The sequence below is a fragment of the Mastigoproctus giganteus genome, chromosome 10, assembly GCF_048544385.1.
Source record: "Mastigoproctus giganteus isolate SK-2022 chromosome 10, ASM4854438v1, whole genome shotgun sequence".
Lineage (NCBI taxonomy): Eukaryota > Metazoa > Arthropoda > Arachnida > Uropygi > Thelyphonidae > Mastigoproctus > Mastigoproctus giganteus.
The window spans coordinates 231337840-231362379 of NC_143584.1; the positions used below are offsets into that span (position 1 = coordinate 231337840).

The following is a 24540-nucleotide window of genomic DNA, read 5'->3' on the forward strand; positions in this document are numbered from 1 at the left end:
GGACGACCTTCGTGTGTGAGGGGGATGCATCCACAAATCTTGGCGGACTTGGTGTGCGTCTGAGTGAGCTGCACTAAAGATCTTCGGAGACGTTTTTTGTGCCATTATTCGCACGCGCCGCGTCGCCACCCTTGCGTTGCCAGCATCCAGGCCCCGCCGTTGCCATAGGTTTCCTAATTATGCAAAGGAGAAGGCGCACAAATCACGACCAACCTTCCCTGCGCCGCCTACGCGCGTGAGCCGTCCACTGGCTGGACTGTCGATTCGAGTGCGTTCCATCACCTCCAGCCAGACGTCGTCCTGTGTCTCGTGCGGAGTGTGCCAAGAGGACTGCACCGATGGACCGTCGCTGCCGCTGCTGAGGGTGTTCCCTTGGAGGATCTTCGTCTTTTCTTCTCTCTCTCTCTCTCTTCTTCTCTGCCCGTAATTGTTGATCAGTGAGTTTGACCTTCGAGTGACCCCCGAAGATGCCCATCGGAACCGTGGGAGTGCTCAAAGGTGCCGTGTTCAGCCAGGATCAGAATGGCCCGGGGTGAGTTCGCCTTTCTTTTTTTCTTTCTTTCTTAGTATTCACGAACCGAACTCTTCCCAGTGCGATGCACAAGGAGCGGGTTCGGAGCTTCGTTACCCTGTTTCAAAGATGGCTTGTGTGACGTCACTCTTCACGACCTCGTCTTCGTCCCCTGCGCTACGAGACGCTGCCATTTTCGCGTTGTCAAAACCCACGTCCCCCCGATTGTCGTAAATCTCGCAATTCTCGGACATTTTATGACTTGTTCATTTTTAATAATCAACAAGATGGCCCCCTCCACTTTTCTGCCCCCTGATTTACTACAGACAGTTTCGTTAATACTACTACTACTACTAATAATAATAATAATAATAATAACAATAAACAATAACAATAATAATTAAAGTAATTGGGATTTTTCTCAGTGAAATCCGTTCGCAGATGACCCAGGTGGGTGGTTTTCGTAGCCGCTTCGCTTTTTGCGAAATATTCTTCATTTTGCGTTGTTTTATCGGCGGACAACCCGGGTAGCAGTGTTCGCGTGCGCAGTGGAACCCGCTGATGGAAGGAGCACAGAGTGCGAGTCACCACTGCGCCATTTATACAGATCGGAGTAACCCGAGCGAAACCACCCTAACGAATGAATAAAAACAAGTCATCGTGTTTTGCAATTGGCCTACCTCTAAGAGGCGCCTCTCGCTAGCTTCGCGGTGTGTTTCTGCAGGGACTTCAACTTCGCTTCAGCGTCCCGCGTGCAATTATTCGTCCCGAATTCACACGAAAAGATGAGGAGAGAGAGAGAGAGAGAGAGAGAGTACTTTCTCTGGGTTTCCTTAAAAGAATTAACCGAGAGTTTAATCAACTGGATTTTTTTTATCTTTGTTAGGCGGGCCCTAGAATTTGCCTCCCAGGTCAGCACCCTCACATGGAGCTTACCAAAAATTAGAAACTGAAAATATTCAAAAAAGAGAAATCCAGTACGTCTGCTTTAAAAGTGCCCTCAATGAATACAATGAGAAATCCTACCAAGAGTATTCTTTGGGCTTGAAACGCTGGAAGAAAGAAGAGATAAAGCCGACTTACTCCTTCTTAACCAGCTGTTAAAAGTTTACCCCGAATTGCCCTCATCTCGTCTCACAAATCCACCGCTAAAACCATCCCACGCAAGAACAAATTATGGATAATACAGCTTCTGCAACAGGACTGCAAGATCAATCAACATCTCAAGTCTGGAGATATTCGAAACTTCAAGAAGCAACTGAAACGGCGCATCCGTTATCTGAACCTTAAAATCGACTCTTCTTACCAATTCTAAGACTGATTCTGCAATGTGTGTGAAGAAATCCCAGTCTTCAACCGTTCTGCTTCCTGTTCACTTCAGTCTCACGGATCCTCCTCTTTTATTTATTTAGTTCCAATTTTATTTCTTCTTCTCTTTATGTACATTTACTTTTCTCTTTACTTTGGAAATTTATCCTCCAAGCTTCTGCTTTGAAGCTGTGCAATAATGCTTTGTAGCTGCACCCTCACGCAACTTTCATTGCTGTTTTACAGCTGTTAATAATAAATTACTTTTGCTTGTATCGTGAGGAGGGGGGGATGTTGCGCATGAAAGTGCGGTGCTCTTGCCCGAAACCTGGATTTGCTACTAACCAAACTGCTTTAAGAGATCTTTGGAACTGGTCTCGAACTAACGCAATCCAAATCGACTAACGGAGGCTCTCCTTTCGCCCGACGCCCCTTTTTAGAATTCAGTCCGACCTGGGATGACCATTCCACTTTGAATTCTTACTTTGCTCGTAAATTTGATAATTTATTTATCCCCATTTTGTGTTACAATTGTTGGGAGATAACAGCCAGCAAGAAGGGAGGGAGAACACATAAGCCAGAGGCTTTTTAGGGGGTGTTCCCTTTGAAAAAGATAACAATTAAAAACAGATACACCATGAATCGGACATGTTTCTACATTCCATTACAGAGACTACATAAACCAACCACACATGTCGCGTGGTTAACAACAGTACTTATAATTACATTGCGAGTACTTTTACAATAACGAGTATGAAAGAAAAAAATATGAAATAATTGCGTAGAGTGTTACAAGCTTTTTGACAGCTATTCCTTCAACTTGTTTACACAATTTCCAAACTGGTATGCATTGTGGAAAGTTCAGGAGTTGAGTGGAAGGTGATTTAGATCAGACCTCCCTGCTGATGTGTTCAGTCAGGAGCTTCTTGAACTTGTTTAGTGAAATGGCATTTTTGATGTTTTCAGGAAGATTATTCCAGGTTTTTGCGCCTCTGTATTTTATATTTTGCTGACCCATGGCTTTTCTAAAAAGCGGGACCATCAGGTTCGCTTCATTTCTTAAATTATTCCTTCTTCTTCTATTGTTATAAAAAAGGATCTGAAGAGAGGAGGAAAGTTTGGTGTTTTCAAAGCATTGTAGACAAAGACCGCTTCAGCGTTTTGTATCAGTTGGTAGATGCTTAAGAGTCTCGCTTCCTTATATCTCGAAGTCACCGATGCATTCCAGGGAAGGTCCAAAATTGAACGAACACATCGATTGACAATTGAATTGATTATCTTGACTGGTCGTACCCCAGGAGATGATTCCATATGTGAAGTGAGGCTGTGTTAAGGAAAGGAATACTAGTCTGAGAAGGGAAGGAGGTACCCAGTCAGAGGCTCGGGCGACTATTCCTGCTAGTGACGAAGTTTTCTTTCGTAAGGTGATCATTTGTTTATCCCAACTCAGCTTGTCATCTAGCCAGATTCCTAGAAACTTGGTATCATTCACCCTTTCCAGTTGTTTTCCTTTGTATTCCTTCTTCTATTTCGAAATCAATATTTAATCGTTTATTTTTCGTCCTATTTGGATTTTTCTGGGTTTAGTGTCAGCTGATTCTTTTATAGAATAGAATAGAATATTTAATTGCAGCAATGATAGACATAAAATTAGTCCCGTTACGGCATGGTGGTGCCAGGGGTTAACAAAACATATTTACAGAAGAATTTTGTAAATTTGTTTTACAAATTTACAAAAATTTGTAAAACTTACAAAAATTTATTTGTAAAATTTGTAAAAAAAAAAAATTTGTAAAATTTACAAAAATTTGTTTTACAAATTTACATAGTTGGCTTTTTGAAGCCAACTATGTATTTCAGACAGCAGGGCAGAGATCTTGCATTGAAGTTGGTTAGGGTCTTTATCAGTGATTAAAATGGAAATGTCATCGGCATACGCTACTAGGTGGGAAGATGAGACAGAAATTCATTAATGTAAAGAACAAATAGGATAGGTCCGAGAAGTGAGCCTTGAGGTACTCCCCTGGAGAAATAAGAAATGTCTGAAAAAGACTGGTTTGTTTTAACGACAAATGGCCTATCACTAAGGTAGTCTTCAAGGAGAAGGTTAATTTTTCTTCTCAGGCCAAGATCGTTGAGCTTACTATGATTTTTTAGTGTTTCTCACCAAAAATTGAAGTAAAAACGAAAGACGAAAAACCAAATTCTTAAAATTTTAATAATTACAATAAATTTATTTACAAACAAAACAAAATACCATATTACTGATGATAGCAATTTTAAAATAAGACAACTGCGATATACAGTAAATATACAAGGTGATAACACAGGTACCGAATTTAAAATACAATAAAATATACTAGGTTAAAAGCGCTAAAATACTAACTGAAGCTTTCAAAGGCTTCTGCCTTCTTTCTCAACAGTGTGCTTCTATTCCGCGGTGCATCATTAAATACAGCAGGTTCACGGTGCGTCTCACGTGAACGTGTACTGTTCCCGTCGGAACCGGAAGTGGCTCGGGAGCGTTTCAGGCAAAAACGTTCATCGCCTCAAAGAGGGGATGAATGCGTGTGCCCCTATCTCTATTTATATTTTTCTCAGTAGAACTAATTCGCAAGCTCTCGAGCCACTTGCGGTCCCAAATGACAGCTTCGTCTGGGGAGATTTGATGTTGCTTCTCCCAGAAATGTAAATTTATTGTAAATATTAAAATCTTAAGAATTTGGTTTTTCGTCTTTCGTTTTTTCTTCAATGGTTGGTGAGAAACACTAAAAAATCATAGTACGAATATACCCAACCCCAGAGGCCTATTTGGAGAATCGTTCAGCTTGTTGAAGTTTATGATTTATGCAGTCAAAAGCTTTTGATAGGTGTAGAAACAGTGCTATTGCATAGTGACCCTTTTCAAGACAGTCCGTGATCCTAGAGCAGAAGTCAACAATTGCCAGGTCAGTGGATCTTTTCGAACGATAAGCGTACTGTTGTTGATGGATAAGCTGATTGACTTCCAGGAAGCTCATGAGTCTACCGTGAAGAATATTTTTCGAATAATTTTGCAAAAACTGATAGTAGAGCTGTTGGACGAAAATTTTTGTTGGTGTTGCAGTGTTTCCCCTTAGGAACAAGAACAATGGCTGCTTTTTTGAGTTGAGACGGGAATTTACCAGATTGAAAGGAAAGATTGTAAATACACTTCAATTGTGTTAGAATTGAGTTAAGGACCTTTTTCAGCAGAACAGGAGATATTTCATCAAAGCCAGGGGCTCCCTTTACTTTTAATTAATGTCCTGCTTCTAAAATTTCTTGATCTGAGAGCGGTAAAGTGGACGACATCCCAATCATCCTTCGTCAAAAACCCAAAATTATGTTGCAGTTCATCCGAACACACGATTATGAGCGCAAGCCTTAATTGCTCTCCTTTTCATTCTAAAGAATTCTCAGCATTTTACGGGGGAGGGATGCCTATAATGTACTGTGCGTCTGATGATTTTTCCCTTTCCGACAGAACTTCGAGGACAAGGTCTCGGCTACAACGTTGTTTGAACGTGTCTCGCGAATGCAAGATAAAATACTCAAATGGATTTTAAAATTCGGTCCTCGGGTTTAAATGATTTCTCCTTATGAGAGCAGACAAGCTGGCCATAAAAGGCACGCCATTTACCGAGTCATTTATACGAACGTGCTTTCTTAAATCGCGAGCAGCGATTCACTCACTTTCTGTCTCGGAGTCTTCTGATGATGAAAGATGACGTGCAGTTGTACGTGACAAGGAACTCCCGAAAGGATTTGGATTACTCTCTCTCTCTCTCTCTCTCCCGCAATTCACGAGCCACTTCGAGCCACCTGCTGTCACGCTGGGTACTGCTGAGAGCGCCTTAATGCGCGAGAAATCCTGGCACCCCTTGTGTTTCTTCCGTGGGAAGAAGAGTGCTGGAAATGGATGCACGAAGACCATCTGTAGAAATCTGTTAAGGAGGAGTTACGTGAATCTCATCGAAAGATTCTGCTGGTGGTGGCTGCCGAGCTGACGATGCCAGAAACACCCTCGCATTACCGAATTCTGAAGAAAGTCACGGATGTTCGGGGTTTCTAAGCGGATAAAGGCCTTGACCAGCGATGACGTGCACGAATTGATTCACACGCAGGATCCTGCCACCTCCATCTACAGAAGAGGATGTTTCTATGGATTGCAGCGGTGGGCGAAGGTTCTAAACATTTCCACAGAAGGGGATAGTGGAAAGTGGGCATTGAGTGGTTTATCCAATATAGAAATATCTCCCAAGATTATCCCCCTCCCCAGCTCTAGTCTGCGCAGGTAGCACAGTGGTATCTTCACCGTCCTCCCCACACCGGGTGGAAAAGGCCTGGGTTCGAATCCCGTCGATGACGCGAGGAACTTTAATGGGCTTTTTTTCACTCCGTGGCTGAATTGGTTGGTCTCAGGCGTAGATAGCAAGGTTTTTCTCCCCAGTAACTGGGTTTTTTTCGTCCAGCAAAACAGGCAAATCAACCATAGAACATACGCAATTTACAGACACAAATACGGGTAACCCTAAAATAATAATTTTTAATAATTTTTTAAAATATCCCCCCCCCCAGTGCTGGGGAAAGAAAAAGACAATTTCAGATATCCATTCACACTTCTATCAGTTGCAAGCGGGCTCTTCTTCCTTCCAGGTTTCAGAACTCAGTAAGTGGGACAAAACCCTCCAATTACACCGGGGCAGAGGTCCATGAGTTTCGGCCCTCAAAATTTAACCGAAATACCATCCGAGAAGGTATTCATTATGCAATGAAACCTTCATTTCGTTTTTTCAGCATAAACAAAACGGATATTTTGTGCCACAGCTAGACGTTGCTGAGGGTATATCTCCCACTTGGTCCAATCCTCAACAATCTTAGTAGCCATCTTAGAAAATTGTTCCAGTCAAATACAGTAAAAATATTTAACTCTCTGCAGCTAGACGCCAAAACCTGTGTAAGGAATGAAAGAGATCTTCCAGAACTCTTATAGACATATGAATGAGCTGTAATGTGACAGTGTACCAAAGAGTTCTGAGTAAAAGAAACTGTGTTTAACATCGAAACTTTCTTCTTTAAGAAAGGTAATATTTGGTAAGCTATTCGCTAGAAAGATGCCCTCTTCAACAATTGTGTAATTTATATATGGAACTATTGATTCGTAAATGTAAAATTGCGCAACGTATAGGCACAATTATTTATGTTTAAATATAAAATATAATATTTGGGGATGACACTACGTGCTCACTATATATATATATATATCCGACTGCCCATCGTATCTCGTACCCTGACATGTAATTAGCACCCTCCTGGCACTTTGCCATCCCGGGGAGGAATTGAAGGAATGAAAATGAGGAAGAAGAAAAGTTGTTGTACTGTGAGCTTCAAGTTCGATATTAAGTAGATGCTCACTGGTTGCGCACGGGTTCGGATTAGATTGAAGGAGACAGGGAAATTGTTGAAGACAATTCAGAAGAACACGAAGTATCAAAATCTGTGAGACAGGCCGTAGAGTGACTTTGTTACAGATAGGTCGTTAATTAATCTAACTTCCCTCTTCTGAATGGAATCAAGAATCCTGAGCGAGGTTTTAAGGACACCACCCCAGATGTGGGAACAATATTCCATGGTAGGGCAGATTGGCAATTTGTACAGAGTGAGCAGCTGTTTGGAAGAAACGTAACGCCGAGTACGAAAGAGAAATCCAAGTTTTTTAGATGCAGAAGAAGCAATATTTGTAATGTGCTTGTGCCAAGAGAGATTAGAAGTCAGGGTAATTCCCAAAAGAGATATATCATTTTGCCTAGAAATCGGAGTGTCACTGAAGATAAGCATAGGAGCAGAAGAATCCTTTTTGCGAGAAATAAGACAAGATTGAGTTTTACAAGGATTGAAATCAACCAAGTTGTCTTTGTCCCACTGGAGAATTACCTGAAGATCGGCATTTAAGGAATTGGTAGCAGATTTTTGAGATGTTGAAGCTGATTGGACAGGGCAAGGTTTCTCAAAATGGAAAGTGCTATCATCTGCAAAACTATGGATAGGATTTCCAGTCAATGGAAGAAGGTCATTGATATACAAGAGGAAAAGAAAAGAGTGGGGGAAAGAACTGAATCTTGGGGGAAACCGGCATTAGTGGAGAAGTTAGAAGACAGAGAGCCATCTACTATCACCCTCAGTGAGCGATCAGAGGGAAAACTGGATAACCAATTACAAAAAACAGTTGGCAAACCATAACATGGAAGCTTGTTGAGAAGACCTTTACGACAAATACGATCGAAAGCCTTTGAGATGTCAAGAGCAACTGCTTGCGTTTCACCAAGCTTAACCATTGAATTTGTCCATCCGTGGATAACGTAAGCCAGTGCAGTACCTGTGGATCGACACGTGTGATACACTCTCTTAGAATTGTTTGCTCTGTAGAGGACTCGTGTGTGAAAGGCTACGAACTGCTGTCGGGTAGAACCAACGAATTCAATGTCCCCGCACATACTTTTCCTTGTATTGCGCATCGACTTCTCCATTTTCTTGAAATACTGCGGGTCGGATATCTGTACAGGGGCACAGCATGTCTGGCATTTGAGCAGAATTTCCCAGTTGAAAGCCGAAAAACGTCTTGTATCTCACGGTTGGCAAATACTCTACATCCATAGCTGCTTTCAGCGTCCACTGAAACCCCCCCCCCACACACACAATAAACTTCTAAAACAGTTCTGATATAGAAAGTCGAGAAAATTTGCGTAGTTCCACGGGAAAATATTTGCAGCTTTCAAAATACTTTTAAGAAATTAGTTTTAACGGATTAAAGCAGTGGTTGTGGGATTGAGCTTTCGGATCCATACCCCCTCCTGCCAAATAATTTTTCTCTTCACGCCTGAACTACTACAAAAAATGATGCGAGGGAGAGACAGGTTAAGCAAACCATTGCTGTGAACTGGATTCGTAGAGTTGATGAATCATTTAGACGAGTTGCCAAAGCTCCCGGTAGCTGGTAGCGAGTCGAGATCGCTACACGTAGAGTTGCCACTGTCTTGTACTTTTAATTAACGGCACCGCTTCATAAGGACAAGTACTCGTTATTTATTTCTAATTCCCTCCAATCGCAAACCTCGTTTCACAGATTTTCTCCTCTTGATTTCCAAGCGTGTGGTGGAGGAGACAATTCCTGCCGAGTTCTCCTCAGAACTAGCTTCAATCGTGTTGCAGCGAACTCGACACATGGCTTGCCGAGTTCGCGGTCGAAGCTTGCCAACTCTCCGAGCCAAGCTTCGACCTGGGTTCCATTTAATCCGTTTGGGTTTCGCATTTAGCGATTTTTGTACGATGTTTGCGCTTGCGTGTACCCCTTTCATTAAGGGACTAAGAGACGCTAGAAATAATACACAATTCTGAGAATGAACCAATAATGTTCACGCTGCAGATCCCTCCCTCCCTGTGCCCCCCTCGGCAAACAATTCCCACGAATACACGGCGAGGAGTGGCTGCCAAAATAATTCCCAACCAGTCAGTTCGGCGGCACGTGCTCTCAATTTCTTTTTCTCTTCCTTAAAACTTTCTCCTTATTCTTTTGGTGTGTTTTCGCATCTGGTGACCCCTTCTTGACACGTAGGGTGCCTTCCTGTGCGAAAGCTTCGTGCGTGAATTATCTGTCCGACCTTTCTGAGAAAAAAAGCAGCTGCCGAGACAGAAAGAGGAATTAGAAATTTCCCATTTATACAAAAGCTTGTGCGCATGTCCACGCGCACACTCTTAGCGCACACCCGTCACGAAATCCCCAGTTTACTTCGCTCGTCCCCTGTCCGTATGCTCGGCTGCTTTACACGTGCTGCGCGGTACAGCTGGATTTACGGGGGATTAAATTGCAACTGCGCTGGCGGTTGGGCCAACATCAGATTAGAGCGGAAACCGCAAACTTAGAAGCCCTACGAACGACAAACCGCTGTCTGTGGGTGTTGCCACGAAGCGAAAGCGAACTTCCAAGTATTCCTTGCTTTCATCCGCCTCGTGTAGCTTAGAAACTGCGCAAATAAATCCTTTCTGCCTCCCCCCCCCCCCTCTTCGATGGTAACTGCTTGTTGGCTTGAATTTACGCTTCAATTTTTTTCTGCAGGTTTTAGTTTTTACGATATTCGGGTGGAACAAGTTGCAAGGAACAGAGGTGGAAGGGGCAAACGAAGAAAATTTGGTTCTGTGAGTTTGAAATTGGACTGTAAATGGATGTTGGCTGCACGTTCGGACTGTTTTGAAAGAGGGCGGGAATTATAGAAGCCAATTCAGAAGAACAGTGCCCATGGAAGTATCTGTAGAAGAGGCATGCAGCAGAAACAGTACATCTATGAGAAAGCGAGTGGAGAGAGACTCTTAGAGATGAATCATTAATTAACCTAACTGCCCTCTTCTGAATGGAATCAAGAAGCCGGAGAGAGGTTTTGGGGGCACCACCCCAGATATGGGAACAATATTCCATGGCAGGGCGGATTTACGATTTGTACAGAGTGAGCAGCTGTTTGGAAGAAAAGTAACGCCGAGAGCGAAAGAGAAAACCAAGTTTTTTAGATGCAGAGGAAGCAATATTTGTAATGTGCTTGTGCCAATAGAGATTACAAGTCAGGGTAATCCCCAAAAGAGATATATCATTTTGCCTAGAAATCGGAGTGTTACAGTTTGATCCCGAAAGGTGGATGGACTTTATTGCACGAGTTCAGCTAAACCAACATGAGCCCAGTGATATTCCCATGTCTGATGATGATATGCCCAGAGACGCACTTGAAACCATTGAATTAACAAGACAAGACCTTTTATCTGCGATTAATAAGTTGCCTGCAACTGGTACAGCGGGAATCGACAAAGTACCACAATTTATCATTAAATGTTTGAGCCCATTTCTAAGTGATCCCCTCCTAATAATTTTCAATAGCATATTAAAAGGAGAATTTTTTCCTCCAATATGGAATTTATATTCTGTTAGGCCACTCCCAAAAGTTTCCCAGCCAACTGAAGCCAGGCACTTTAGACCCATCTCTCGTTCCTCGTGTCTATTGAAATTACTTGAAAAAACAGTACTGAAAACACTTACCACGCACATTCTCCCGCACAGGCCCCAGCAAATTCATTATTCGTTGCAAGACAGATCAACAGTTAGTAACCTGATTATGACTACTAATGCAATCCTTGGATCATTTGAGGAGAAAGAAGAAATGGCAATCACATATCTTGATCTACAAGCTGCGTTCGATAGTGTTCACATCCCAGCCTTGCTCAAACTACTTCGAAATTACTATCACATCACAGGCCCAGTATTGAAGTTTCTGACATCCCTTCTTCAGAATAGAATCATCCAAATGTACATAGGAAAACAAAGGTATACTAGACAAATACAAACAGGCGTTCCACAAGGAGGAGTCCTGTCCGGAATTCTTTTCACTGCTATCATCTACCCACTAATACACAATAGAACAGATATGATATCATATGCAGATGATTTAAAGATCTTCACAAAAATAAATTTGACCGATGAAGCCAAAAATGCCACAGTAACCATCAACAAGACTTTATCAGAAGTACGGCAGTACCTCACGAATTTTGACCTGCAAGTGAATCCTGAGAAATCTGCCATCATGGTATTCTCTCTTAAACCCATACCAACCATAATTCAGCCTGCGATTGACGGAGTCCCGATCCCCTGCGTTGAAAAGCAAAGAGATCTGGGTGTAATCTTCGACAGAAAATTACGATTCCATCATCATATAGACGAACTCTGTGCTAAATTCAACAAGAAACGGTGGGTTGCCAAGCAGCACTTGCTACACATTGACAACACAAACCTGATAAAAATGTATATCAGGATGATGGTTTTTGGAAGTATACTGTATGGAGTAGAGTTGTGGGGCTCAGCTGCAGACACCACAATTAAACCATTAAAAGCCGCTGAATACTGGCTCCTGAAGTGGGCAACCTGGAAGTGTCATCTCCCACCACAGCAGCGCACAACACCGATGGCCGACGCGCTGAATTTAACCAGGTTTTCAGCATTAATGCACGAGAGAAGACTCATCTTCACCGTAAAAATGATTTCCGGGAGAGTCTCAGCACCCAACGTTTGGGACACCGTGTGCTGGCGGATTCCCCAACCAGGTCTCCGCTCCACTCCCAAGCTTCTTGCTCTTCCTTCGAGACTACATTTGAAAGATCGGTTCCTCCCTTATCAGAAGCTCCACCTGGTTCAATCCTTGGATGCTGACTTATTTAAAATCATAGATGATAAAAAGTATAGACGGATCATCCTAGATCTGCACGTGGTCTCCACAACTACCAACTGATCTCAGATCGGTTTGGCGGGGCAAGAGACTCTCAGAAAACTGGACTCGAGGAAAATCTTTTGTTATCACAACTTGTTATTTTTGTATTAGTTTTCCTTTCAAGTCAATGTTATCTGCTATGAGTACTTTTTTTTTTTTTTTTTTTTTTTTTATTAATTAATCTTTTAATTTTAATTAATATTTTAATTTTTTAATTTTAATTAATTTTTTAAAAATTAATCTTTATAATTCCGGCGAGGTTATCTCTGCCGTTTGTTAACCCCTGGCATGGTGCCGTGAAGGGTATTGTATGGTCGTGGTACCTGCGTGTACCGATGTACTGTACAATAAAGATCTTATTTATAAGCATAGGAGCAGAAGAATCCTTTTTGCGAGATATAAGACAAGACTGAGTTTTGGAAGGATGTTCTTGTGATTTCCGTGAAATAAGAAGAAGAGTTGATCGAGGATGATGCTAACCACTCCGTTACTAATATATCCAACTGAAGAAGATTTATGCTGAAATAACTTGAGAAGAATAGCATACGTGAGTAAGAAGATTTCGGCCGAATTTGAACTACAATTTCTGTTACTAACTTTTTTTTTAACATTTAATACTGGTGCAGTGTCAATCGTTGTTTCACGTCAATTTGTTGGTTGTATTTTTGGCTCATAGGCCATACTGCGCCGTGTATATACTATGTGTAATTGCGAGTTCTGCGGTCGATTTGCTGTTTTTATGCAAAAAAATCAGAGTTTTTGTGATTAAGATCCTCGCCACGATGTAAAAAATACCGTAAAAAATTCTTCGCGTAATTATTGGGATTCGAATTCGACTCTTTTCCACGAGGCACGTTAGCGTGTCAAGAAGTTGGAGCAGTGACGGGGCTGTCCGATATTTTAAACAACCGACTGAAATGAAAAATATTTCAAATCTGAAAATCAATCAATGCCTTTGCTCCTGAGGCAGATGGTATTTTCAGCACTTCATCTGCGACAGCCAACGTGTTTCAGCAGGGGTCGCTCAAATACCACCAATCTTCTGACTCTCTGGCAGCAGGTTCTAGACACCGCCGATCGCGGAGGACGGGTTCATGTGATCTGCACTGACTTAAATAAGACTTTTGACAGTGTCCCGCACAATCAACTTGCTAAAAAAGTAAGCCACTATGGAACACTTGACCCCTACTATTCTGGTTACTGAGTTACATACATATCGTGTCTGAAACATAGAGTGATCATAGGACAGGAAATTTCAAAGGAATTTATTTCCATCAAAAGGAGTTCCACAAGGATCATCCATTGGGCTTCTCTTATTCGCCATCTTTGTCAACGACCTACCACAATTTGGAGAGGGACGTTAAGATCTTAATGTTTGCCGGCGATATGAAACTATATTTACGTAACGCATTAATAGTCTAGACGATGCAGTTAACCTTCAGGATGCTCTCAACTCTTTCGCTAATTCGGTTCCTTTGAATGGTCTGGAGATGAATCCTTTGAAAAGGAGCTCAAATTCCTTTGCGGTTTCGAGGAAAACTAAGATTTCAGTTAACCAATATTGCAACAAGGAGATGTCGATTTCCAGGGTTGCCGAAGTTAAAGATCTGGGAGTTTCTTTTACCGCTGCATGTGGGTTTTATAAACATGTTAGAAATATCGAAACCGAGAAAAAACAAACAAACAAAAAATACGCGCACTACATTCTCAATTACTCAAAACGAGCTCAGTTCGTCCATCAGAATCCCATCGGAAAAAATCTTCTTCTTCCACTTCCAGCAACGCTCTTCTCTTCTTGTACGCAATTCGAATATGAATACTACTCGGCCGCTATCTTGAGGCCCCCCTTGTGGAAATGTGCATGCATGTGTGTGTGTGGTGTGGGGGGGTTATTCTGGTCCTGTACTAATGCTAAAAGCACTCTGATATCCGCGCGTCAATAAAATGTCACATCCCCTCGTGCTCGTTGTTTTTTTTCCCCAGACACAATTGGGGCGAGGGGTCGGCTTTGGAAGTTTCCTGCGCAGGTGGCACGAGACCAAACTGGGCGACACCGGACACTAGCAGGTCGTCCCAGTGCGCTTTCGGACGCGTGTTCGTCGTGGGGTTTGGTGTCCAGTTTCTCGGTCCGAAGGGTTCTGGCTTTCCTCTCCCCACGAAAGCTTCCTCCGCTCGACAGCACCTTTTTACGCTCTCGAACAGCTGGCCAGTTATCAAACACCGTGAAGCTTCTCATTACTGAGGTACTAGAGAACACGTGCTTGTGAAGAAACCCTCAAACAGAAGCACGTCTAATAACGGATCGAAGTTATCCACCGAAAGAGCACACTGTAGAGTCTGACGAAGACTGTATATGTAACCCACTGCCCGTAGTATCTCGTGGCACTTTCCCGTCCAGGGTGGATTCCTTTTGTGGAATAAATAAATAAATACTACTAATAATAATAATAAAAAAGACTTCGCAAGAATACCCGTGTGTTCATCCCCGGATAATTTCGCCCCTAATTTCACTTCATTCCATCATTATTTCCATCAATATATCTTCCCCCAGATCATACTGAAGATTCAAGAGTGGAGCTACACAACTGGATAGCTACAAACTTAGAAACAAACCTCAAAACCATAGTGACCGGTGACTTCAACATGCCTACACCACGCCATGAAGAAGCCAAGAAAGAACTGGACGCCATATTTGTTGCCCTGGGCCTCGTACAAAGTATTACCAGCCCAACCAGAGGTAATAGCACACTCGACCTCGTATTCCATAATCTTGACAGCATATCTATGATCACCTCTTCTTTTAAATTCTACTCTGACCACAATCCTATCACATGTGAAATCGCCTTACAAAAAAATCACAATCATCACTTGCCCAGAAAAGAAAACCAACCTGAGAGAGAACTCACCTTTTCTACTAAATTCCTGAAACCAGAAATCATCCTCAGACGTCTCAGAGAATTCAACTGGACACACCTATTCACTGTCCCTCCTGATGTAGCCCTAAGCCACCTAGCCGAAGAGCTTTATGGAATAGCCAAAGAGGGAGCTGCAAAAGAAATACGCATCACCTCCAGAACCTCTGCATGGTTTAATCAAACGATCAAACAAACTTTTCTCCAGAAACAGAAGGCTTACAGACGATGGAGAAAATCAGCTGACACCGAAAACTTCAGCGCCTATAAAAAGGCAAGGGCTCTCTTCTTAAGACAAAAACGACTTGTCTGCAACCAGTTTGCCCTGGATAAGCTGAAAAGATCTAAAAGACTCCAGAAACAGAGCCATAAGCAAATCAATATGAAGGAAGAAATATTTAAAGAATGGACTGAGCTTACTTTTCAACAGACCGACCAGTCACATGTTCCACCCCCTGTTACACTTTTTGGCCCTCTCTTCAAACCTCCAATATCACTCATAACCATAACCCGGAACCATCTGCTGGAGGTCATCAAAAAACTTCCACTGAAAGCTGTTGTGGGTCCTGACCGGTTTCCTCTGTTTCTAATCAAAATCTGCAGTACATATATTATAGACCCACTAGTCCATATTTTTAACAAAATCTTAGAAAGTGGGGAGATTCCAAATATCTGGAACACATACTTTGTGCGGCCAGTGCCTAAATGCAGGGATCCCAAGCGGTCTCAAGATTTCAGGCCGATTGCCATCGGCTGTGGGTTCCTAAAGATATTTGAAAAAGCAATCCAGCCCACCATTGCAGACCACTGTTTCAATCACAGGCCTCCGTACCTCCACACTGTGATTAAGGGGAGATCTACTAACAGCAACCTCCTAGACACCCTTACCAGAATCCAGAAAGCCCTCAACAACAGGACACAGCTTGATGTTATTTTCTTTGACATAAAAGCGGCCTATGACAAAATAGATATAACAGCTCTAATCACCATTCTCCAGCAGTACTTTAACATCACTGGAAGGATTCTCCGTATCATTAAATCAATCCTGGAGCATAGACATCTCATCATATCACATCGCAGATTTCAGACAACTTGCATTACTAATAGGGGTGTCCCGCAAGGGGGAGTCCTATCACCAACCCTATTTGCCGCAGCGCTAGAGCCCTTCCTTGCATCCCAAACTGACTTCCAATCATACGCCGATGACCTGAAACTTTATATTACATCCTCTGACCAAACTCAGGTTCGTAGCACTACCTTGCAGGCAAATAAAACCATACATAACCTTCAACAATATTTGGCTTCCATCGGACTACAGATTAACCAAACAAAGACAGCTCAAATGTCCTTCACCTGGAAGAAGTCACGCAATGACATTAATCTTACTATCAATGGATCACCCATTCAGAAAGTTAAAACGCACAAAGATCTCGGATTAGTGTGGGATGATGGGCTGACATTCCAGGCTCACCTCCTGAACACAAAAACCAAAATGTACTCCACTATGTGGGCGATCCGCCAGGAACTAACGGGAATTCATGACGCCGACCTGGTAAAGAAATATGTTGTCCGATGTGTCTATCCTATACCTCTCTATGCCGCAACCATTTAGTCCTCTGCTCCCACAACACACTTCAACAAGTTCCTCAGCCTGGAATACTGGCTCCTGAAATGGCTCAACTGGCGGACTGGCAACCAATACACCATTTCTAAGGCTCAGTTCTACATAAATCTGGAAGTCACCCCATGGAAACAACAGATTGTGGCAGCAAATCTTCTTACACTTGCCAGACTAATCACAAGACGACTCGATACCCCTGACATCACTGATTTAATAAAAACTCCACGCATTGCCGGAAGGAATCAAATGGACTCAAGGCTCCCACTCACAATCAGCTTGAACAACCTGAAAGGATTGAGACGCATGTTCCCAGGAAACACGGTAGATTTGATGGACAATCTAGCCATCGACCTGGATAGATTCTGCGAACAGCATTCATACAGACGTCAGAAGCTAAAGGACACATATGCAAACATACACTTATGAGACGCCACCAGAAGGAAAATGCCACCACAATGCATCCCGTTAAAGATAGGTGAAGCCATCGCTGGTCCTCTCTTACTTAGAATCTACTACTCCAAAGACGCCTGGCTGCACTATTACGTTCAAGATTGAAGAGATACCACGTGTAACAACCGGTGAAGGACTGCCTCATTTCTTTATATTTTGTATATTTCCCTCATGCTTATGTAATTTATAGCAATTTTGAGAAAATAATATCCTTTAATTCTTTTAATTATGTAAAATAATAAACACTAAGTTCTGTACCTGTCGGGTTAAGCATACATGGGTCCCATGTAACCGCCTGGCACATGTCCCTATCTTAACCTCTGTGTGTAATATCACCCCCCTAGCTTCTAGCTGTCCAGGGGGTGGCTCTTTGGCAGAGCAATGAACAGATTTAATAAATAAATAAATAAATAAATAATATTAGGTCGCTAAAGTCGTGAGGCGTTGCTTTATCGAGTTTTAAAATCGTGCATATTTTCCGGGCGTTTGAATGCGTCCTCGACGGCAAATTCCAGTTCTGAGCAGTTAGCCCTCTCTGGAGACCCCCCCCCATCCTGAGGTTCGTATATTTTGAATAACGATGAACGAAATTAGTCGTATTGAGACCAGATTCAAACAAACTGGTGCGAATGGATGGTGGTTGTAATGAGCGAACCAGATAATACTAAATAAAATTTCTGTTTATACTCCTGGACGACCACACGGTCAGAGAGAATACAAGAAACGGCACTGTATTCAACAGTCACGGGTTGAAACCAGGGTCACTCAAGGCACGTGTACTTATGGACCCGCGTGCCTGACCACTCGGATATATATCGGCCTCCAGGGCACGAAGAAAAAGAAATTGAGTTGTACTGGACAAGTGAGCTGAATGGCTTGTCTGCTAACCCCTCGAAGTGCAAAGTGATCTTTTTCTCATCCTGCAGATCTCCACAACTAATAAATACGGAGTACACCTATTAAGTCTGAGGTCATCGAAAGGTGTGACAAAGTTAACGACTTGTGGATTCTTTTCTCCAGCAGTGCTAAATTCGATGCGAATCCCTGTCCTTAAAATCACCACCAGCAAAGCATGCTATCAGTACTATGTACGCAGTGTACTATGAATCGCTGTGTGATTACTTTCATCTGAGGCCTCTGTGCACTAGAAGAATTACTGCTGACATCACCCTTCTAGCCAAAGTAATCACTGGAACTTATGAAGCATCTGATATCCTTAGCAAAATCAACTTCAATACTCCTTGTAGACAAGTCAGGAATCTTACATCGTTTCGCCTTGACTTTGCCACCACGGAGTTTATGAAGTTCAGTCCACTGAACAGAATCAGCAAATCAGCAAATGACTCTCTCACTGACTTCTTTGACCACACCCGATCACTGAGGAACTCCATCCACAAGTTTGCCTCTTCTCTTCAAATGCCAAATGACTAGCTCTCATCTAATTATTGTAGTTTATTATTATTTTTAAAAAATATTTCTCTAACTGATTAATTTATTATTTGTTTTACCCTAACTCAACTCTTTTGCACATGTGATTGTAATGTTTGAATCAATGTTTATCTTCCTGTTGGATCTCTTATTACTGTTATTAATTGTGTTCGTTGTTCTGCTCTCACATTCACTCTTCGTGTTTACCTCTTCTCTATCTTGTTACTAATAAAACAAAAATAAAAGTAAGGAGAAGCTCTCAATAGAAGCTTAGCAATTTCAGCAGGCGGACACGTGTGCACGAAGCAAGGTGAGCCAGGGTAGCTCGGTGTATGCGAAAGATAAATATACGAAAAGGTACCTTTGTGGGCCTGTTCTTCGTCTATTGAGTTACATTCGAAGGAGAAGGAGCTTCATCAACCCAACCTGGTTATGAAGTGTCGAGTTGTCCTTGCCAGAATCGCAGTGCCAGAGTCCATCGGTTCGGTGGGGTGGCTCCTCACATCGATCCCAAGCTGCCTGCTGATGTGTTCAACGTGAATACACGTCGGGTTTCTTTGTGGCGAACCACTCTGCGGGAAATTGAAAAGGGAGGCTCGGTTGATACTCATTTATAAATAAGATCTTTGCTGTAAGGTTTACGCAGTTACCACGACTTTAATCCGTGGCTTAGTACCGTGAAGGGTTTGTACAGTTAGAGCACCTGCGTGTACCTATGAACCTTACAATAAACATCGTATTTATTTACAAAATTCTTCACGGCACCGTGTTAGGGGTTAACAAGCGGCAGAGATAACCTCACCGGAAGTATAAAGATTAATTATAGGCAAATCATGTATTAAAAAAATCGTACAGCAGATAATATTAACTTGAAAAGAAAACCAATATAAAAAAAATAAATAACTGAAATAATAGGAACTGCGATAACCATAGACAGTTTCCTGGAGTTCCGTTATGTGTAAGATTGTTGTCCAGCCATAACGATCTGAGATCAGTTGGTAGTTGTGGAGACCACTTGCAGATCTAGGATGAGCCGTCTATACTCTTTATCATCTATGATTTTACAGAAGTCAGCATCCAAGGATTGAAGCAGATGGAGTCCTTGATAAGGGAGGAAGCGATCTTAAAATTGTAGCCCCCAAAGAAGAGCGAGAATCTTGGCAGTTTCCTTTTGAAAATTTTCTTCTATATGATGATGGAATCTTAATTTTCTGTCGAAGATCACACCCAGATCTCTTTGCTTTTCGACGCAGTGGATCAGGATTCACTCAATCGCAGGCGGAATTATGGTTGGTGTGGGTTTAATACGGTGTCATATACGTTGTATCGTATAACAATGGCGGCATGTTACGAACGGTAAATCTACGGACGCTATTATTATTATCAGTTTATTGATTCAAGGTTCACCCCCTGTATAGCTAGTGGGCTAGGAGGGTGTACAGAAATTTTGAAATATACATTATACTCTTTTATACAAATTTTCAGATCTATACAATATAATTATTGTATAGTAATAATTATTAAATAGATATATATACATTTACTTAGTTGTATTCACTTTGAAATAATATAGATCTTAATAACTGAAGAGCTAAATACAAGGTTGACTTCTTTATCAGCAACTAACATAACAGATTTATTTATTTTCATTTATTTATATAATTGCATTTAATTGTTCATATCATACAAATTTCTGATAAAAACTGCTCAATTTTCACAGCATTCCTGCTGAGTTGGTCTATAATTTGGCTTCTGTAGGTTTTATTGACTTCAAACTTTACGACTCAATGGAGAAGGTGTTGAAGTGTTCAATGGTGTTACATGGGAACATTCCCTTTAGGGAGTCCAAGTTTGATGGCTGCTATTTCTTCCTCTTGTTGGTGCGCTGATATGGAAACTGTCTAATGACACACAAGATAGAATTAACTACTCGAGGGCCAGAGCAATATTTAATAGGGAAAAATCTAGAGCAATCAGCCGCTACCTGAAAGACACACTTGACAGGAGAAAGCTACCTAGTTGCACACACATAAAAGTGACACAAATCAGGGGCTTGACAAAGAAGGGCGGAGGGGACCACATCAGCAGATTCTCCAGCATATATCATGAGTCTCGAGTCAGGGAGTTTGAGTGGGATCAATTAGTTGACAATGAGATGGAGTCTGTTCTTATCACTAAAGAACAGCGTATATACCATTAAAAAATACTCCACGAGAAGGGTTCCAAGTTGGATGAATAGTGAAGTTGCCACATTATTTGAGCAGAAAATGGGGCATGGAAAGGTTACAGAGCAATAGAAAGAACTGAAGCCTATAACAGCTACAAGGTGATGTGTAATAGAGCCACAGAAAAGGTTCGACAGGCAAAGGCAGTTTATGAGAAATCACTAGCAAACAGAGCAAAGAGGGGGGATAAAGAATTCTTCACATATATAAATGCCAAGAAGAGCAGGACAAACCAGATCGGACCTTTACGTAGGGGAAAGGGGATGGTATTCAACACACTAGCTGCCGTTGCAGATGAACTCAACAGTTATTTTTCATCGATATTTACAAATGAAAAGCCTTTTGTGGCAATGGGAAATTGTGCGAGCGAAGTTGACAAATAAGTAATTAATGATATTGAAATTTCGCAAGATTATTTAATGAAAAAACTTTCCAGCCTACAGACCAGTAAGGCTCCTGGAGTTGATGGAATATACCCTATAATCTTAAGGGAGGCTGCAAGCGAGTGCATTGAACCATTGAGGCTAATTATGCGAGCATCACTAGACTCTGGGGAGATTCCCTTGGATTGGAAAAGTGCAAATGTATCTCCCATACATAAGGGTGGCTCTAAAAGTGAAGTGGGAAATTATCGACCTGTCAGTCTGACTTCAGTAGTAGGGAAAATCATGGAGGCAATGACCAAGGGTGGAACACAGGATCATTTGGATCGAATTGAAATTCTCAAGGATACTCAGCATTGGTTTGTAAAGGGAAAATCATGTTTAAGAAATCTGGTTCGCTATTTCGAAAGGGTCACTCACGAGCTGGATTTAGGGAATAATTTCGACATTGTTTATTTAGATTTCTGCAAAGCTTTTGACTCAGTCCCACATGAGCGGTTGCTTTATAAGCTAAAACAGATTGGAATTACTGGGAAAATCATTAAATGGATAGAAGGATGGCTTCAGGGCAGGAGGAAGAGGGTTGTCTAAATTTGCAGATGATGTTAAAATTGGGAGAGTAGTTAATGATCACTGTCAAGTTGAGCTTCTTCAAAGAGACCTAGATAGACTTCAGGAATGGTCAGAAAAATGGCAGCTATGTTTTAATCCAACAAAGTGTAAGGTATTACACCTAGGAAACAGTAATCCCAAAATAACTTATTCACTTGGTGGAGTTCAACTAAACCCAGTCCTGGAGGAAAGGGACTTGGGTGTTACGATACGGTCAGACATGAAATTCTCTGAGCATTGTAAACAGGTTGCAAGGAAGGCCCATGGTGTCCTATCGATGATCTATCGAACTTTTGCGAATAGAGATAGGGACGTGATAATCCCATTATATAAGGCTTATGTTAGACCACACTTGGAATACTGTGTTCAAATATGGAGACCGCACCTAAAGAAAGACATCGAGCTTCTTGAAAGGGTGCAAAGAAGGCGCCTGGTGAGATCGGCAAAAGGGCGTCCTTATGAAGAAAGACTTCGAATATGTGGGTTGCAGAGTTTGGAAACTAGACACCTTAGAGGAGATTTGATTGAGGTGTTTAAGGCTCTGAGAGGCATCAGTAAAATGAATGAGGACGAAATTTTCAAGATTATAAATGATGCTAGAACTAGGGGACATAAATTCAAATTACGGGGGGCAATGTTTAGATTGGACTGCAGGAAGTTTTATTTTATTCAGCGAGTTATAAATTACTGGAATAAGTTGTCTTCGTGGGTGGTAGAGGCTGACAGTTTGGGGAAATTCAAAGGTCATCTGGATAGTACTTTCGGGTAAGGGAAGCGCATAGGATGATAGGTTTAATTTCCTTTTTTTTTATTAATTATTATTATTTATGTTTTTTTTTGTTTTTATCATTGTTTTGTTCGGATTTTTTTTTTTTTTTTTTTTGGATGGTGCAGCATAAGCCATAGGCTTTCTTGCACAATGCGGCTATTACTAATACTAATACTAAAGAAGCACTAATACAGAGTATTAACTCCTTCAGGCCAACTAACACAGCTGGAGTTGATGGAGTCCCCCACTTCATGGTAAAGTGTCTCAGCCCTTACCTAATTGAACCACTCCAAGCAATTTATAGCTCTATCCTTGCTTGCCGAGTTTTCCCTGAGAACTGGAATAAGTATTCTTTAATTCCAATGCCGAAAATTAGAAAGCCTAACCGTATAGAGTACTATAGGCCAATATCTACTGCATCTACCCTGTTAAAAGTACTGGAGAAAGTTCTGTTGCCAAAGTTGTCGAATCAGATCCTGGCTGGGCAGCCTCAACAAATCCATTATTCGATAACTGCAAGATCAACAATAACTAACCTCCTCACAGTTCAAGCCGCGATACTAAATGCTTTCCAAGCCAGAAAGGAAATTGCAATAATTTATGCCGATATAAAAGCAGCCTTCGATAGTCTGGATGTACTTGCCCTACTTAATCTGCTCCAACACGCCTTCCAAATAAAAGGAAATTTGCTGAAATTCCTACAGTCCCTACTTACTTGTCGGTCCATTTTTTACAGCACAGATAGCCAGATCCTGACTATTTATTTAATAAATAAAATAAAATAAAATAGGATAATAATATGCGTGAAAAGGTCAATAGGTTGATCTTTGAATGGTGCTTGAGGTTATGTTGCTACCGCATTAGTTGTAAGCATATTTTTCCTTCTGGGAAAGACAGCAACTGCAAAAGCCTAGACTGCAGACACGTGATGTGGGGTGAGAATAAGTTGGTCAACTCGATTTATGCTGAAGGATGGGACTTCATTTCGCAGCTCATTCCTAATGTCTTCATAGTTCGTGGAGAAGATGTTGACAGTTTTCTTTTGCTCCACAGAAACAGACGTCAGTGTTTAAGAGGCCTAGCTGGTGGAGTTTTTCGTTAAGGGATCCATGCCCAGTAATAAGATACGATGTTTCCAGACTAATTGTAAACCTTCTTCGGCATCACAAAGGACACATCCGGTACGAAATTTCTGGTTACAGTCATAAAAGTAGAATCTAAGAAAGCCGTATATGTATTGATCACAGTCAGCACACCTTAATGACCTGAGGACGCTCTCCGACGAAAGAGAGTCGAAAGCGCCCTCAAAGTCAATGAACACTGTTAGAACGTATTTTGCAGGTATATTCTGAATGTAATATTTCAAGGAAGAAATGGCGTCCTCCGTCGATCTGCCTTTTTTAAACCCGAATTTAGACGTTTGTTCTCAAGCGTGCCCTGAATTCTCGGAGCCAGCATTCGCTCGAAAAGCTTCCCCAAATTCGCCAGCAATTGATGGTAATTTCCCATGCTTTTGAAGAATCTTTAAGAGGGAAATCTTCCATTGAAGAAAAAAATCTGCCTCCAAATGGCATTTATTCATCATGTTCAATAACACCTGGGGATAAAGATAAAAAACTTAACAATAATGGTGTTTTCCACGAAATCCAGTCCTGGACATTTTTTACTGTTCAGTTTTGCCACGGTTGAGACTAGATATAAAATTGTAAAAGGCAAGATATCTGAAGGACCCAAGTAAGATGCATTTTCCTAACGAATCCTAGCTTGTTCAGAAGAGTCTAGTTCAGGTATATTTCTTGGAAACAGGTTTTCAATAATCGATTTGACCGTAGAGGTCCAGTCCTAGGATTCCTGACCGTTTTCAATAATGTGTTATATATTTCATCACAAATCCACTTTATTCCTAGTAATTCTGGAAAACGAATTCCCGACGGCTCGGAGTTGCCTATTTCCTGCACAAAGTCTTGCCAGCCAGATCTTTATATCTGATATGGCCTTG

General features: G+C 41.7%; 1 protein-coding gene across 1 annotated transcript in view; it reads left to right on the plus strand.

Moving 5' to 3' along the window:
• The first annotated feature begins 288 nt into the window (after positions 1-288).
• Positions 289-24540, plus strand: part of LOC150080024 (vesicular glutamate transporter 1-like) — a 547583-nt gene continuing 523331 nt past the window's right edge. Inside the window, exon 1 of the mRNA XM_090383743.1 lies at positions 289-532. Coding sequence (XP_090239869.1) covers positions 468-532 — 65 coding nt within the window. The 5' untranslated portion in view covers positions 289-467. The remainder of the gene's footprint in view (positions 533-24540) is intronic.